Source organism: Mus musculus, chromosome 4, assembly GCF_000001635.26.
Source record: "Mus musculus strain C57BL/6J chromosome 4, GRCm38.p6 C57BL/6J".
Classification (NCBI taxonomy): domain Eukaryota; kingdom Metazoa; phylum Chordata; class Mammalia; order Rodentia; family Muridae; genus Mus; species Mus musculus.
The window spans coordinates 24,729,524-24,748,286 of NC_000070.6; the positions used below are offsets into that span (position 1 = coordinate 24,729,524).

Consider the following 18,763-nt stretch of genomic DNA (forward strand, 5'->3'; position numbering starts at 1 on the left):
ATCTTTTGAAAACTTTTTAGCTCCCTTGATTTCCAGGTGTTTAAAGGTCCTTGTACATTAGGTACTAACCTTTATCAGATTAATAGTTGGTACAAAAGATATTTCCTATCCTGTAGGCTACCACTGTGCTTCAATGATGGTGTGTCTTTTGCTGTATAGAAGCATTTAGCTTCATAAGCCTGACTTATTAATTAACTGAAAGTCTTACCACTTGAGCTATCAGGATCCTGTTCAAAACTTCCTTTCCCATGCTAATGAATTCAATGATATTTTCTATTCTCTCCTTTACAAGATTAAGGTCATAAGGTCCTATTTTTAGTTCTCTGATTCATTTGAAGTTGAGTTTTATGCAGTGTGAAAAATAGTAATGTATTTTCATTGTCAATATGCAGCTATCAAGTTTGAACAGAACCACTTGTTGAAGCTGCTGTCTTTTCTACAGTATGTGGTTTTTGCTTTGTGGAAAAAAAATCTGATGTTTGTAGATGTGTGGACTGGTGTCCAGGTCTTCAGTCCTATTCAATTAATTAACATGTGTGTTTTATGCATATGGAAACCCTCTACTATCTACCTACTACTATCAAACTTCCTAAAACACACACACACACACACACACACACACACACACACACACACACACACACACACATGCATGTATGCATGCATTGAAGGGAGTTACCATATAATGTAGGAAGGTAATGCTCAATTAAGCATCAAATGTTATCAAATAAAATACCCAGTACTAGGAATGGTATATTTCTTTTTGAAATTTTGGCCAATGAAGTTCCACAGATTCTCTAAACATTACTATTATCAATATAACTGTTACTCCTCCAAAACTTAATGCTAATACAATATTGCTGAATATATATTTATATATATGTGTGTGTGTGTGTGTGTGTGTGTGTGCAAATGAGTCAGCCTCATGACATGAATGATAATCTGGACTCCAGTGTGCTATTGTTATTATAAATATGATATACATATATATATATGTGTGTGTGTGTGTGTGTGTGTGTGTGTGTGTGTGTATGTGTACTCAACTGGAAACCTCATTCTTTATTGGCTAGAATTTATAGTGCTGGAAGGTGCCATATATATATATATATATATATATATATATACATACATACACACGCACACACGCACGCACACACACATGGAGCTAGTACTCGATAGACAACCTCACCCTTTACTGGCTAGCATTCATAATGCTGGAAGGTGCTATATATGCTACTTCAAAAAAAAAAGTAATTATTAGTCTCACCCTGCTAAAGACCCTTTGAACTACAAAAACTACTCAACTGTAAGATATGCCCACTTCTATAATTGGTGCCACAAATGGTATGGAAGCAACCAGACAGCTTTTGAAGTGGATTTAAGGCCTGCTCTATATGATAGAACCCATACTTGACAAGGCCAAGTTAATGAGGCCAAGAACCTGAGACTCAGGTCATAGGCTTAGGGGAAATCTACTACTATAATTCTGCAAAATAAACAGAACAATAAAATGACTCCTGGTGACATATTTCTATACTCATAGATCAATGAATTGCTCAGCCCTCATCAGAGAGTGAACATAGAAAACCGTAACTAACGGATGGATAGCACATAGAAAATAAGAAACTCTAAAATCCTCAGCCCTAAATACCACAACGTTCCAGTCAAGTCTCAGGAATTGATGCAGAAGAGGTGTCAGAAAGATTGTAAGAGCCAGGGGTAATGGAAGACTTTGAGAAATGGCATTTAAAGATACAATAAGGCAGAAGCACAAAATCACACATTGACCAACAAATGTTGTGACATCATATGCAGTGTCTATACAAAATCCCATCAAAGAGTATGGAAGTTGATATGAAGTCCCACCACTGCCAACAAAGATAATCAAAATTGATAGCTGCAGGGAGGAGAATCAGTATTCTTCAATGAAGTGACACTAGATGTACCAATTACATGCCAGGGCAGGCTCCAGAGTAATTGGCCACACAAACTGGACTTCTTGGGTTTCCTTCCCTTCCCCTTCCCCTTCCCCTTCCCCTTCCCTTCCCCTTCCCTTTCCTTTCCCTTTCCCTTTCCCTTCCCTTTCTTCTTTTCCCTTCCCTTTCCTTTCTTCTTTTCCCTTCCCTTTCCCCCTTCCCTTCCCCTTCCCCTTCCCCTTTCATCCTCCCCTTCCCCTTCTGCCTTCCGCCGCCACCTCCCCTTCCCCCTTCCGCCTGCCCCCTCCCCTTCCCCCTTTAGCCTGCCCGCCCCTTCCCCCTTCCACCTGCCCCCGCCCCTTCCCCCTTCCCCCGCCCCTTCCCCCTTTCCTTGCCCCTTTCCCCTGCCCCTTCCCCCTGCCCCTTCCCCTTCCCCTTCCCTTCCCTTCCCTTCCCTTCCCTTCCCTTGCCCCTTGCCTTCCTTCCCTCCCTCCTTCCCCCCTCCCTCCTTCCTTCCTTTCTTTTTTTCTTTTTTTTTAATTAGGTATTTTCCTCATTTACATTTTCAATGCTATCCCAAAGGTCCCCCATACCCACCCCCTCAATCCCCTACCCACCCACTCCCCCTTTTTGGCCCTGGCATTCCCCTGTACTTGGGGCATATAAAGTTTGCAAGTCCAATGGGCCTCTCTTTGCAGTGATGGCCGACTAGGCCATCTTTTGATACCTATGCAGCTAGAGACAAGAGCTCCGGGGTACTGGTTAGTTCATATTGTTGTTCCACCAATAGGGTTGCAATTCCCATTAGCTCCTTGGGTATTTTCTCTAGCTCCTCCATTGGGGGCCGTGTGACCCACCCTTCTCAATAGTCACAAATAATATAAAATATCTCGGAGTGACTCTAACTAAGGAAGTGAAAGATCTGTATGATAAAAACTTCAAGTCTCTGAAGAAAGAAATTAAAGAAGATCTCAGAAGATGGAAAGATCTCCCATGCTCATGGATTGGCAGGATCAACATTGTAAAAATGGCTACCTTGCCAAAAGCAATCTACAGATTCAATGCAATCCCCATCAAAATTCCAACTCAATTCTTCAACGAATTAGAAGGAACAATTTGCAAATTCATCTGGAATAACAAAAAACCTAGGATAGCTGACTGTGATCATCCACTTCTGTGTTTGCTAGGCCCCGGCATAGTCTCACAAGAGACAGCTATATCTGGGTCCTTTCAGCAAAATCTTGCTAGTGTATGCAATGGTGTCAGCGTTTGGAAGCTGATTATGGGATGGATCCCTGCATATGGCAATCACTAGATGGTCCATCCTTTCGTCACAGCTCCAAATTTTGTCTCTGTAACTCCTTCCATGGGTGTTTTGTTCCCATTTCTAAGAAAGGGTAAAGTGTCCACACTTTGGTCTTCGTTCTTCTTGAATTTCATGCGTTTGTCAAGTTGTATCTTATATCTTGGGTATCCTAAGTTTCTGGGCTAATATCCACTTATCAGTGAGTACATATTGTGCGAGTTCCTTTGTGATTGGGTTACCTCACTCCGGATGATACCCTCCAGGTCCATCCATTTGCCTAGAAATTTCATAAATCCATTTTTTTAATAGCTGAGTAGTATTCCATTGTGTAAATGTATCACATTTTCTGTATCTATTCCTCTGTTGAGGGGCATCTGGGTTCTTTCCAGCTTCTGGCTATTATAAACAAGGCTGCTATGAAGGTAGAAAGATAGAGAGTCTGGGAGGAGTTGGAGAAAGGGAGAGTATATAAAAAATACATCATACAAAATCCTCAAAAAATAAAGAAAACATTATTTTAAAACAAAAAATTAATCTAAAAATATTAAAATAATTAACTATGGAAAATTAGAAAAAATATTTAATAAAACTCAGCATATCAGTTCTGCTTCTGGGCTGTCATCTATCTGATCCCTGAAGTATACTACAGTTAGAATTTTGGATTCTTGAAAAAACATAGAAATATTAAAGAATATGTTTTCATTTTAATCTCAGGTATGGGATATGGTGCTGCTTCAGACTGTCCCCAGCAACTGACTTTGATTTTCCTTGTGCAGGGGCATGATTTTGGTGGCTGCAGATAGTTTCTGTGATTGTGTGACATTTGGAATTCTGGGGACTTTTCAGAGGGTGCTGGGGTGCCAAGAGGCATGGGGACTTATTGGTTGTTGGTTGGTTGCTGTTGATTGAAGTTTTCTGAAGTAGTTATGAGCAAAGAAGGAAGGGACGGAGGAAGGGAGTGAGAGAGGAATAGCAAGAGGAGGAGAAAGAAAGGAGAAATTAACTGTTCTTACTGTAAGATTAAACTTGCCCCAAGGAAGTAGACACCGTTAATCAACAGGAAGCAGTCTAATGGTAACATAGCCTCCTTTCCCCTCTATCTTTTTTTGGTCTCCTATCTAGTATTAGGGGGTTGAAAGGGTAGAAAAGGGATCGAGAAGAGTGGAAGAAAGAAGAACCCATAAAGTAGCAAACACCGCTAGGGTACCCATTGTTCCTCTTCCTCCTCTGATGAAATTCTGGACATTAATGTGGTCAGAGAGTGGCTTTACAGTTCTTGTGTAAAGGACAATGTGGTGAGGACATTCTGATGAGACCACACACAGGGATGTGGGAAGGGAGAAGATGGGCATGAGACAGAAACCCCTTCTACAGCTCTTCTGCGCAACACCATTTCCTCTGCACCAGCTCCTCTCCATGAGGAACAGGCAGGCACTGGGCACATACGCATGCATAAGCAGAGAGGCACATGCATGCATGAGACCAGGCCTTTCACCTATTCTTACTATTTTTGAACAGCGAAAAAGGCAAGCTATATTCCTTTACTTGACATTGGGAAACAATGAAAATCCCATTGGCATCTAGCACCTAAAGCCATGGTAGCGGCTTCTGTAAGGGACGGACATAGTCTATGAAACATGACCGACTGTGCAAGGACTTCACTCACACTCAGGAAGCGTACTATTCTTCTTTTTCTTTCAATAATAAAAGGGGGAAAATCTTCCCAGAAGCAAATAACATCGATTTTTAAAAGAGTCAAGAAAGAAGAAGGATGTGACTGCTAGAACTCAGAACTTCTCTCTACGGCACTCTTTCCAAGTCTCCATGTAGAAAAATCCAATTATGTGGGAAAACGCTTGACAAGAATTAGGTGAGAAGAAAATGACTTTTTTTTTCAAAATTAAAAATATTGCTTTCTTTTTTTAAAATTGGGTATTAATTTCATTTACATTTCCAATGCTCTCTCAAAAGTCCCCCACACCCTCCCCCATCCACTCTCCTACCCACCCACTCCCACTTCTTGAACCTGGCATTCCCCTGTACTGAGGCATATAAAGTTTGCATGACCAATGGGCCTCTCTTTCCACTGATGGCCGACCAGGCCATCTTTTGATACATATGCAGCTAGAGACACGAGCTCTGAGAGAGGGGGCGGGGGGTACTGGTTAGTTCATATTGTTGTTCCACCTATAGGGTTGCAGATCCCCCCCAGCTCCCTGGGTACTTCCTCCAGCTCCTCCATTGGTGGCCCTGTGATCCATCCAATAGCTGACTGTGAGCATCCACTTCTGTGTTTGCTAGGTCTCGGCATAGTCTCACAAGAGACAGCTATATCAGGGTCCTTTCAGCAAAATCTTGCTAGTGTATGCAATGGTGTCAGCGTTTGGAGGCTGATTATGGGACGGATCCCCAGGTATGGCAGCCTCTAGGTGGTCCATCCTTTTGTCTCAGATCCAAACTCTGTCTCTGTAGCTCCTTCCATGGGTGCCTTGCTCCTTTCAAATGTGGATTTCAGGCTGCACCCTGCAGATCCTGAGACACAGCTGAAAAGACTTACAGGCCTTCCACCCTGCAAGCTTCTACAGGTATTGTCAGAGGAATACAGGGTCTTGAAATTAAAATACTAAAACAACTATTAAATAATCTTAATGCAGATCCCAACAGGCACTCTTGGCAAATTTTCTTCTAGAATTGTTTTATGTGCTACAGGCAGGGCAGGCGCATAAGGAAATCTGATGGAGACTTTTTCCATACAAAGTGACACATTTACCCCTGAAGGAACCATCCAAGGGAAAGCAGTTCCAATTAAGATTGCTGTCACTTCGCTGCCTGGTTGGATGCTCAGGCCTCTAGAGAAAAGTATTCTGTTGTGGAGAATAAATATAGTTTCAATCAAAATAAAGTGCTACATATATGCACCTCCCAACATGCTTCCTGTTCAGTATGCCATCTATGTTAGTGTTTAGAAATGACTAGAGGGCAGGAACTGTCATCAATATCTTAAAAATATTTGAGGAAGGCCTTTCTCTCTCTCTCTCTCTCTCTCTCTCTCTCTCTCTCTCTCTCTCTCTCTCTCATGTGAACTAATAAAAATCAGGAAAAAAATCCCTCAGTATGTAAGAACATGAAAACCAAGGGAGAATTTCCTTTGATTTTTTTCAACTCTTACTTGTGTGAGTAGTTTCGTATGATTGCCGTTATATATGACTATTCTTCATTTGTGAGAATATTACATTTTTTTAATTTCTAAAAGGCTTACAAATGGGAAGAGTTACAAAAATATTTCCTACTGCATATGACACTAAAGCTAGATCTCGGGATCAGAGCAAGGCAATTAGGACGTGTGTCGCTAAAGACACATTCTTTCCTGGACTCATGAAGCTAGGGCCAGAGTTCATGGCCACTGAAGAGAGCAAGGTGTTGCCAACACTACTTTTCTTTTTGAGCAGATTATATAACTGGCTCCTAGTGGACAAAGCTAGCAGTATTTAGGAAATAGACTGGCTTAAAGAAGGCTACAGGTGTCATTATTGTGTGACACATTGCTTCTCTTTCTACTTCTGGCTTTTAGAGCTTCTCTCTCAGGTTACAGGTGATGCAGCCGGAAACAGAGCTCTCTGGAAATGAAAATAGAAAACAGTCCGTCACCCTGCACACAGCATATCCATGACATTACTTGCTACACCCTGTTAGCCTGAGCGCTCAACAGGAAACCTATGGCCCTGAATTCTACTTGCTTACCTGCTGCCGCTAAGCTACTCAGTTCCTAGAGGTTATTCTAGAGCCATTGGGTTAGCTGTCTTACTTCCCAGAATTCTTTCCTTCATAAGCTAGCTTTGGTGTTACATGTTCTTCACTAGCTAGATGGATGATTTTGTCTGTCTGTCTGTCTGAAAACAATATCTGCCTGTTTCTGTGAGTGAGCACTTTTCTATATGGGAAGGAGGTACCATATCCCCTGAGTCCATCTTGTCTTTCTCATGTCTCTTCTATTCTGGACTGGTCTGCACTATGAGAAAGTAAGATGAAGGAGGCCAAAAACAAACAAACAAAAAAACAAAAAAACAACCAGGAACCATCTTCTTGCTCCCCAGGAGAAGTAAAGGCCAGTGTTTTCTTAGGTTCATTCTTCCTCCTTCTAAGGCAGATCGGTTTCCAGAGCAGGGCCAGTTACTTCTACCCCGTGGCTCTTCTCTGCTGCACTCCCAGCAGCTGTTCGTGACTGTGCAAGGACACCAAAAGGACTGCAGCACATCCTGAGCCTTGCTCAATCAATCTGAGCAGTGTGTAGACAGAGGAAGAACACTTGCCAATGAGTGCCAAGACAAGTCTATGCGTGTGAACCATGTGTTTGTGAAGGCATAGGAAGAGTGCATACATGTTCTGAAGAACTATTAGCATTGGGGGAAAATTTTGACTTTTCAACACTTCCTGGATGAAATCTGTGGGATGATTTTGAGAAGGCAGTACTCAGAACGGTGTGTAGGAGGAACACACACACTGTTGCACTTAGCAGCATTCATTCATCACGCCCACACTGTACTCCAAGACAGCGGCAATTGTCAGACACTTAAAATACCTTCATTTTATACTATGCTTACTACAACCGGCTAAATTTATGATCAACTGTCAGCACACAGTGTGTGTGTGTGCGTGCAAGTGTGTGTTCCTACATAGATATGCATGTACTTTATGTCTGATACACACTATATATATTTATATATGGTTAAAAACCATCACTTGAAAGTCCATAATGATCAGTCCCGATGAAGAAACTAAAATGCCATGCTTTCATTGATACTACCACATGCCAGATTCTTCTATGCTCGACTCTAATTTCAACTCCACGGCATGGGAAGTCATCTTTGGACGTTTCTCAGATATACTATAACACATTGGTTTGCCATCATCTGTATCCCAGTCTCAAGGCAAATTTATTACAAGGTCATTTTTTTGACACAGAGTTTCACTATGTAACCTTGAGTGACCTGGAACTTGCAATGTAGACCAGGCTAACCTCGAATTCACAGATATCCACCTGCCTCTGCCTTTGGGGTACTAAGATTAAAGGTATGTGCCACCAAACCTGACTACATAGTCATTGTAACGTTTAAGAAGTCAAAGTTCCTTGGATGCTATAAGAAATGCTGGCTCGTCGACCAGTTTGTAGCAGAGCAATGACACAGAGGGAACAAGAATAAAAACTCAAACAATACTGACATGAGAGGCACCCCCACCCATTGTAACCCAAAAGGAGTTGTTTTAAAGCCTCTCTAAGTACTTCTGTGCCTCCTTAGACAAGATGCTAACAAACATGGCATATCTCTTTCTTGATGGCATTCAGAAAAGGAAAATAAACCTGGAATTAGGAAATATCAACAACTAAGTCAAAATACACAGGGGAATGATTTTAGTCAGTCCATTGCACTTCTTTGGCCTGGTTTGGTTTGGTTTTCTGAGACAGGCTCTCTCTACTCCTGCTGTCCTGGAGTTTACTGTATAGACCAAGTTATCTTAGAACTCCAGAGATTCTCCTGTCTCTAACTGAAATCCAAGCTGTTACCCAGCAGATCTTGCTTCTTTTCAAGAGAGGCCACCACATTCCTCAAGGCTGTTTTACAAATTAGGTAAAAGAGAACGCATAAAGTACCCAGCCAGCACTATGCCCTTGCTCCTTCAGTGTTCTGAGAGACAGATGCTATCAGGACACAGTCTGAACAGCCAAGTTGATGCTGTGTGCCCTAGCTGCAATATCTCATTGTGACTACTCTCCAGAGTTGGCCTCTGGTCTCCAAAAAGAATAAATACAAGACCATAATAGGCTTGAGGCCTTGCGTTATTTTCCTTTTTTTTTTTTTTAAATGTCACTATATTTGCTACAAATATGCTTTCTATTACTTGGCAAACACCATGACCAAAAGCAACTTGCAGTGGAAAGGATTTATTTTATCTTACAGTTTACAGTCCATCATTGAGGGAAGTCAAGGCAGGAACTCAAGAAAGGAAGCTGGAGGTAGGAACAGAAGCACAAACTATGAAGAAATGATGCTTACTGGTTTTCTTGCTCTCCATGGTTTGCTCAGCCTATGTTCTACACCACCCTGAACCACCTGCTCAGAGCGGACACCACCCTAGTGCACTAAGCCTTCCCACACTAATCAAGAAAATGTCCCAAAAGAACAATTTGAAGGAGGTATTTGTCAATTAATATTCTTTCTTCCCAAATTGACAAAAATTAATCAGTACAATTGATCCCTTGCCCACTCAATACAAATGCTCCTCACTGTTAATCCAAGACCTTTTTCTTTCTTGTTTCTCCCTTCGATCTCATGTTAATATCACAATATAAAACAGAGTACAACTTTACCAATCCTACTTTAAAATTTCAGTCTCTCAAAATATCCATCTCTTTAAAACTCCACAGTGTCTTGGCTATAGGCTCCTATAAACTAAAAAAAAATTACTTACATACTTACATCTAAATGAGAAAAAGCAGAACACAGTAACAGTCAGAGGAAAGCAAAACCAAACAGCAGTAGTGTAGCTCAGTGTCCAAGAAAAGTCTTAAACACACTCCCTATCTTCTGAGCTCCAAGGACTCTACTCTGGCTCTGCATCCATACCACACACAAGAGGTAGGCTCCACTTCATACCTGCCATTGTCCTTGTTAGTCATCTCACAACACTGACATCTTAAGTGGAGTATTCACTATAACTGAGGTTGCACCCTCATCAATAGCCTTCTGGTCTCTCTTCAGGGACTGTGACCCTGACACATGACCCTAAGCTTCAATTTCCTTCCATGAAGAGAGCGAATGTAGATATAACAACAATTTAGATATCAAGAGAGAACTATACACATGAAATAATTTAGAATTAATGTATTAATTTATATATGTGAACCAAAAAGCATAAAATATATTATTTACAAACTATACTACAAAAATGTCTGATAGCTTTGTATAATAGCTGCCTATCTTAGTTACCTATGGCATAAACTTGGACTAGGCTAATCTTGAATCTGCATCCACCATCCTCGTTTGCCTTTGTTTGTTTTACTTGATGTATTGTGTTTTTGCTTCTTCTATTTTAGTTCTAAATGCCATATTTGTCCTAATTATTCTAAGTTATACATCTCAAACTGTACTGGATCAAGAAAAAGACTGAACAATAGTAAAATTTAAAAACTGTTCCATGTGTATAAGAGTTTTGTTTTCATGCCTGTCTATGCACCTCTTGTATGCCTGATGCCCACAGAGGTCAGAAGAAGGTATTGTATTCCCTAGGACTTGTTAGAGACCATCCAGTGAGAAAGTGATCCCTTCACAATCTCCTTGACAAGTCAAAGGGCCTTGTACTAAGAGCTGGTTGTCACACACACACCCCTTCCTCCTTATTCCCTTCCTAACACCTAAGGCTGTAAAATTTGAATAACAGTCCCCTCTTCCCTATCTCTTCCTGAGTTCCCATGACATCCAAGGACATGAGCTGTGCCTGAGCCCAGCTTGACTCCCAAGGCTGTTGAGGAGGATCAAGGCTCCAGAGGAGATAAGATGCGAAGTACCTGCTTGGCGCCTGATTTCAGCCCCCATGTCAGCAGTTGTCCTTTCCCTTGTTCTTTGTATAATTCTCCCTCGACCCCTCCCCTATTTTCCGCGATGTATGCTTTAAAAAGAAAGCACCTCTGCTTAATAAACGAGACCTTGATAGGTTCAATCTACTTGGTCCTCCGGCTCTCTTTCTTTTCCTCCCATTTCCTTCCAGGTTCACGGTCCCCCTCACACCCATGAATAACTGAATCCCGTGGGTCAAGATAAGGACTAGAATTACAGATGCTTGTGAGGTGCCATGTGGGTAGTGGGAATTAAACCTGGCTTCTCTAGAAGAACACCCAGAGCTCTGAACCATTGAACCATCTCTCTAGTCCTGAATATCATACCTTCCAATAATCATCTAAAGAAAAGTCAGAGGAAAGGTAAACCTCAGATTCTTCAATATCTCAATAGCATCTTCTCTATGAAATGCTGTGCTGGTGGTCCCTGGTGACCATGCCCATTCTTTTGTGTGAGTTTTCTGCTTCTACTATAACCCTCAAATCTTGAGACTTTAATACTGTTGTCCTGCCTAGTTGTAGAGGTCAACCTGACACAAGCTACAGTCATGTGAGAGGAGGAACCTCAACTGAGAAAATGTCCATATAAGATCAGACTGTGGGCAATCCTGTAGGGAATTTTATTACTTAGTGTTTGATGTAAGTGGGCCTAGCCCATTGTAAGTGGTTCCACCCCATGGGTTGTGGTCCTGAGTTCTATAAGAAAGTAGGATGAGAAATGTGTGGAGAGCAATCCAGTAAGCAGCAGTCCTCCACATCAGCTCCTGCCTCCAAGTTACTGCCCTATTTTAATTCCTGGCAGTCCTCCACATCAGCTCCTGCCTCCAAGTTACTGCCCTATTTTAATTCCTGGCAGTCCTCCACATCAGCTCCTGCCTCCAAGTTACTGCCCTATTTTAATTCCTGGCCTGTTTGCTTTCTATCATGAACAGTTCTTTGGAAGAGTGAGAAAAATAAACCATTTCCTCCCCAATTTACTTTGGGTCATGGTGTTTTATCGTAGCAATCTAACTAATACAGAAACTGGTACCAGGAGTGGGATACTGCTGTGACAGCCGTGAACATGTGACTTTTAGGTGGACTATAGAGGGACTTTGGAACTTTGGGCTGAAAAAAGCCATTGAGTATTGAGAGCTTGATAAGCTACACTGTGGGAGATTGGAAGATAAGAGTACTGAAAGAAATGCAGACATTGAAAGCCTGACTTGTGAAGTTTCAGAGGAAAGCAAAGATTCTACTGGGCCATCTGTGTTAAGAGTCTGTAGTATCTAGTCAGCTGCAGCTGAAGAATCAGTTGTAACTGACAAAAGACCACAACCAGTAAAGTAAAACCTTTGCTTTGCAAAGGATGCTGGTCTGCTGGGGCTGAAGAGTCCACTGTGATTAAGAAGAGACCAGCATCTTTGATGTGCAGTCTTTTGGGAAATATTTCCTCATAGTCAACACATGGAAGCTGAATTCTAGAGGCAGCGAAGGCTGTATCTCATGTTGAATAACTTGCTATTCTAAGAGTCATTCAGGTGTACTGGCTTTTAAGGCATGGGGCAATCATGGAGAGCAGTTGAGACATGTCACTATGTGACAGGGCTGGAGTCTCAAAAAAAGAGTCCAGGAGAGGCTACTGGTCAAAAGTACAGCCCAGTTGCAGCAGGAAATCCCAGAATATTTGAGACACCAGTACCATGGAGGAGCATCCAAGGACAACAGCTGCCAATGGAACCGAGCTGGCCTAAGCTGACTAGAGAAGCTATGCACGCTGTGGCAATCCCTTTGGAGGAACCCAGAAGTTTGATACTGAGATTTCTACTGTTGGACTTATGTTGTGCTTTGTTCAGACTGTGACTGTGCCCTGGTCCTTCCCTCTAGAAGTAAGAAAGTATATTATTGCTTTTACAAAATGACACTTGGAAGTATTAAAAACATTTTGGAGATTTAGAAACTGGATTTTTGAGAGACTTTGCCCTTTAAAAGAGACTGGATATTTTAAAGATAGTGAATTTTTAAAATGTTTGACTTTGTAAATACTGTAGGAGTTTTAAATTTGTAATGTTTTGTTTGTGATATTTATCAATATGGGATCTTGGGGATAAACGAAAAGTGAAAGGTTATAGCTAAATAGTGTGTGTAACGTGGATAAGAGGCCAATTGTGCTCACTAATTTAATGTTGGCTTAACGCAAGTACCATCATCTAAGAGGAGAGAACTATAATTTTAAAAATGGCTTTATCGATGACACCATTGCATACACTAGCAAGCCTTTGTTGCAAGGACGGTGATATAGCTGTCCCTTGTGAGACTAGGCCGGGGCCTAGCAAACACAGAAGTAGATGCTCACAGTCAACTATTGGATGGATCACAGGGCCCCCAATGGAGGAGCTAGAGAAAGTATCCAAGGAGCTAAAGAGATCTGCAACCCTATCGGAGGAACAACACTATGAACTAACCAGTACCCCAGAGCTCTTGACTCTAGTTGCATATGTATCAAAAGATGACCTAGTCAGCCATCACTGGAAAGAGAGGCCCATTGGTCAGGCAAACGTTATATGCCCCAGTACAGGGGAATGCCAGGGCCAAAAAATGGGAATGGGTGGGTAGGGGAGTGGGGGGGGGGGGGACTTTTGGGATAGCATTGGAAATGTAATTGAAGAAAATACGTAATAAAAAAAAAAAAAAACAGGCAAAAACCAAAAAAAACAAAAAACAAAAAAAAAAAACAAAAAAACAAAACAAAACAAGAAAAAAAAATGGCTTTATAAGATCAGACTATAGACAAGTGAGCATATAGGACATTTTCTTAATTAGTAATTGATGGAGGAGGGCCTCAGCCTATTGTGGTTAGGGCCACTACTGAGCTGGCCCTGAGTTCTATAAGAAAGTTGGCTGAGTAAGTCATGGACAATAATCGAGTAAGCAGCATTCTTCCATGGCCTTTGCATCAGCTCCTGCCTTCTGATTCCTGCCCTATTTGAGTTCCTGGACTGATTGCCTCCTATGAAGAACTATGGTGTCAACATTTTCCTCCCTAACCTGCTTTTAGTCACAGTGTTTCATCACACCAATAATAACCCTAACTAAGAATTTTGATTTTGTTCTTTGTGGCTGTGGGTCTTGTTCACTCTATCACTGGGCTATAGCTCTTGCCCTGTTTTACTCTTGATTTTTAGGCAATAAAGCCATAACTGGGTCACTGAGCTTAAGTGATAACTAGAATTCAACTAACTGCACCTTTTTTCCTTATGGCAGTACTTTGAATCATGAAAAAACAATCTTCACAACCACAGAGTTTGGATTAAAATGCTATGTTTCTAGATAACACTAGAAATCAAATGACTTTACTCACCTGTCCATTATGTCAGTTATAAAACCAAACAGATGTGAATTTTTTTAAATATTAAAATGAGCATAGGGTACAGAAACTAAATCATATCCACTGAAGACAAGTACCATTGATTGAGCACAGTTAACAAGCAAAGCTGCTTGTATCTCCTTTGGCACCGTACCTGTCCTGTATATGCGAACTCCAGAGCCTGCTTTAAGCCCAGGCTGGTCACACCACGTAAATTTACTTCATCGGCTCCACTTTCCACCATACAAAGACTGAACATTGCCTGAAATGAGGAAAGTAAAAAAGGAAAGACTGAATTATGGGATCTAAAAAGCAAGAGAGAAAGACAATGTCCTAGAGGAACCAGGAAAAAAAGAGAGCTTTTCAGTTGAAATGTAATTTTGGTTTCTGAAACACTTCCAAAAACCTTCATTTTCACAAGCCTCTGCACCCATCTGATAGCTAGACAGTTATAGTAAACACACACACACTCTCTCAGCACAATCATCCAGCCAATAATGCTCAGGCTCACTGAACTCATTTCTTTATCTGGAATCACATGAGGTGCAGCCATACTGAACATTCTGCCCAATGGATGTGGAGAGTCAAGTCTCTTCTGATGTCTTTGTCTTTATAATCTTGTTCTCTTTTCACAGTGAATAATCCTTGCCTTATACTGTTTCAGTTATCGACACACAACTGTGTTTGACTAAACACAGTTTGACAACTTAAATGTAAAATACCAAAAATGAACCACACACCATGCACGATAGAGTGATGACATCTCCAGTGTGCATCCCTTCTCCACTGCATCCATGCAAAGTTTACTAAAGGGTAAAGCTACCCTTTAGTGACTGAGGAGCCATTTAGTTACTACATCAATTGGCATGGAATCACAGACCAGCCTAATGCAGGTTGTAACCTCTCTATCAATAGCTTCACTCCATCACATTATTCAAGGAGCTATATCATCTCACACATGATGAGAAAGATGACTTCTATACAATAAAATACATTGAGAGGGGCCAAGGCACATTATTTTTATTATATTGTTGTACTTTTAGCATGAGGTACTGTTGTTTAGCTCTTATTATACCTAACTTATAGATCAAACTTTTCACAGCTTGCTTATATAAGAGAAATAAAAGAATATGTAGGATTTAGCATTATATACAATTTCAGGCATCTGACTCCAGTTCTTTGAATACTTTTAGATAATGGAGGAGGACTAATTTACATATAAATAATATAAGATCTATACCCCAAAGGGAAATCAGCATACCACGCCCACCACAAGATTATTCATAAAAGCCAAGGTATAGAAATAACCTAAAAAATGGATACAGAGAATAGATATGTACCTGCATCCATGCTAAGGGAAAATACTCAGCCATTAAATAGGAGGAAATCTCAAATAAAACAAAGAAAGACAACCAAAAGGAAAGGTGTTGGCTGGGCGAGGTGGCGCATGCCTTTAATCGCAGCACTCAGGAGGCAGAGGCAGGTGGGTTTCTGAGTTTGAGGCCAGCCTGGTCTACAGATTGAGTTCCAGGACAGCCAGGGCTACACAGAGAAACCCTGTCTTGAAAAAAACAAAACAAAACAAAACAAAACACAAACAAAACAAAAGGAAAGATGTTGCCAAGGGCTCAGATAAGGAGAAAATAGGACTCAAAGAATAAAAAAGTTTCACTTACCCAAGATAACAACATTCTAGAGATATCTGATATACAGCAATGTTTCTACAGCTAACAATGATCTATCACTAAGATTTACCAGAATTTTAAATGGAGTCACTCCAAGGGGAGAGAAGGGGGCAGTGAGGGAGAGAGAAGAAAAGAATGGGATAGAGAGAGAATGGTAAGAAGAGAGATGGATAGAGAATAGCAATAACTATAGGAAGTGATAAACAGCCAATTAGCTTGACTATGACTACTCCAAAATATGGAAGTATATGAATACTTTATCTTGTTCCCTTGAAATATATGTGTATTTCCATACCATTTCAATAAAGTTGAAACGGGACCTAATTATGTGACATCACATCTCTCTCAAGGTGGAAGAGCAAGGGCAGATGCACATCCTGAGTATGGACACGACAGCATGAGTGGGCAAACACTTAGCATCTCAGCCAGCTTTCTCCATTGAAGAATGGGACTAAAACGGAATCCGTTTTGTGGGGTGGTGGTGGAAGGATAGCTTACTGGTTAAGAGAACATACTGCCTCTGATCTTCACCCCCTCCCTTAGCTCCTCCAAATACAACACTCCAGTCTCATCCCTACCCTTACAGCAGACAACCTGCTGAGGCTTCCCCTTCTTCTCTCCCCCATCTCTAAGTGGACCACACACATCCTCCGTCCTAACTTCCCTCGCTGAACTTATTGCATTATCCCAGCTCCCAACTCTAGGAAGCCTCAGGCTGCTCTGTCCAGGGACACAGGAGGCTAGATGTAGATGTAGAGGTAGGTCTCTACCTCTCTGTTTCCAAAACCAATCCTACAGTCTTATCCCCAGCTCAGTTTCAGACCATCGGTGGCAGCGTCCCTTCTCACCCCCACTTCTGAGTGGCTCACATAGATCATCCCCTGCAAACTTCCTTCCCTTGAGTCATTGCTTTCTCTCAGCCTCCCAACTCCAACAGGCTTCCTCTGGGAGCACATGGGCCATTTTAGCCACCAAAGCAGGTGAGCTGACTGCAGAACTTCACATCATCTTTCATTCCTTCAAGTCAAATCCATGAGTCTCATTTCAAGCCCTATAGCAGGCAACCTGCTGTGCCTCTGCTCACTCTCTATCTCCATTCCCAGCAGACTAAGCAGTTCCTGATGGAACACTACCCTGAGCACACTCATCCCCCTGCAACCTAACAAACTCCCATTTCTACTGTCAGCTTCTAACACTTAGAAACACATTTCACCCAGAACCCCTGGTAGACATACCTATCAGGACTCCAGAAGAATTTTCCTACCCTGCAACACATAGCCACCACCCTTTCTCTAAGAACCAGAGAGAAAACATAAATGAAAGAATGAAACATCCAACAAAACATGAGGCCATATATCAGCACCTAGAATTACAGTTTTCCCACACCCAGATGCCTAGAGTTAAGCTTAAAAGCATGATCCACGACAGTCAGGATAAAATATTTCTGCTAGAGCCTAGCAACGTACACCACAGCAGGCCTTGTGTACTGTAACATAGCTGAAGCACAAGACAAAGACCAGAAAAATATGAAAATAACAGAGCTCATTAAAGAGAAGATTAATAACTGTCTTACAAAAACCTATAAAACTATAAACTGTGGAAGAAACCAATAAAATCATTCAAGACAGTAGAAATAAATCAATGAAAGTAGAAATAAAATCAAAGAAAATCCAAACTGATAGAAATCTGGAAGTGAAAAATTTAGCAACTTAAACAAGAACCTCAGAGGCAAGCTTCATCAGCAGATCACAGAAGCTGGAACAGAGAATATCAGGGAATTGAAGACATGATGTAAGACATGGACATCTCTATCAAGGAAAATGTTAAATCCTAACTCAAATATTAAAAGAAAATGTTAAATTCCTAGCTCAAAATCAAGATTCAAGAGGCACACAAAACACCAAATAGACTGTACCAGAAAAAAAGTCCCCTTGGCATATAATAAATAAAACTCTAAATGTACAAAACAATGAAATGGTATTAAAATCTGCAAGGGAAAAAGACCAAGTAATGTATAGAAGCAGACTGACTAGAGTAACACCTGGCTTCTCAATTGAGAAGATAAAAGCCAGAACGGCATAGACAAGTGTGCTGCCATCTTTAAAGATTACAAATACTCACACAGAGTGCTACACCTACCAAAACATTCAGTCACCATGAATAAAAAAATAAGACATTCTATGATAAAACTAAATTTAAGCAAACATACCTATAAACCCAGTCCTACAGAAGGTACTAGAAGGAAAACTCCAACATAAAGAGTTTGACTACACCCAACAAAGCACAAGGAAAATCTCTCTCTCTCTCTCTCTCTCTCTCTCTCTCTCTCTCTCTCTCTCTCTCTCTCCCTCCCCTCCCTTCCACTTCCCCTCCCCCTCCTCTCTCACACACACAGAGACACACACACCAATACTTAGCAACGACAAAACAGGAATCAACAACAAACACTGCTCATTGATAACTTTCACCATCAGCAATCTCAAGTTCCCAAGAAAAAGACATAAACAAAATGGATGTGAAAACAGGATCCATCCTTCATCTGCATCCAGGAAACACACCTAAACTTCAAAAATAGATATCACCTCAGGGTAAAACAATGGAAAAATATTCCAAGCTAATAGACTTAAGAAGCAAGATGGTGTATTCATATTAATATCAGACAAAATAGACTGCAAGCTAAAACTAACGAGAAGAGACAAGAAAGAAATTACATACTCATCAATGAAAAAAATCCACCAAGAAGACATTTCAATTCTTAATATCTATATTCCAAGCACAAGCATACCCAATTTTGTAAAAGACACAGCTTAAATCACATATTGACCCACATTCTGGGATTCTGGGAGTCTTCAATAACCCAGTCTTAGCAATAGAGAGTCATCAGACAAAAACTGAACA

At 41.1% G+C, this 18,763-nt stretch overlaps 1 protein-coding gene across 5 annotated transcripts in view; it reads right to left on the reverse strand.

The window, feature by feature from the left end:
• Klhl32 (kelch-like 32) overlaps nt 1-18,763 on the reverse strand; it is a 238,592-nt gene that overhangs the window by 116,965 nt on the left and 102,864 nt on the right. For all 5 annotated transcript variants that reach the window (NM_001355618.1, NM_001033531.4, NM_001163020.2 and 2 more), the window contains exon 4: nt 14,335-14,442. Coding sequence is in view for 3 of the 5 variants with exons in the window: in NM_001033531.4 (NP_001028703.2) it covers nt 14,335-14,442 (108 nt within the window). In the remaining 2 variants the exon portion in view is untranslated. The remainder of the gene's footprint in view (nt 1-14,334; nt 14,443-18,763) is intronic.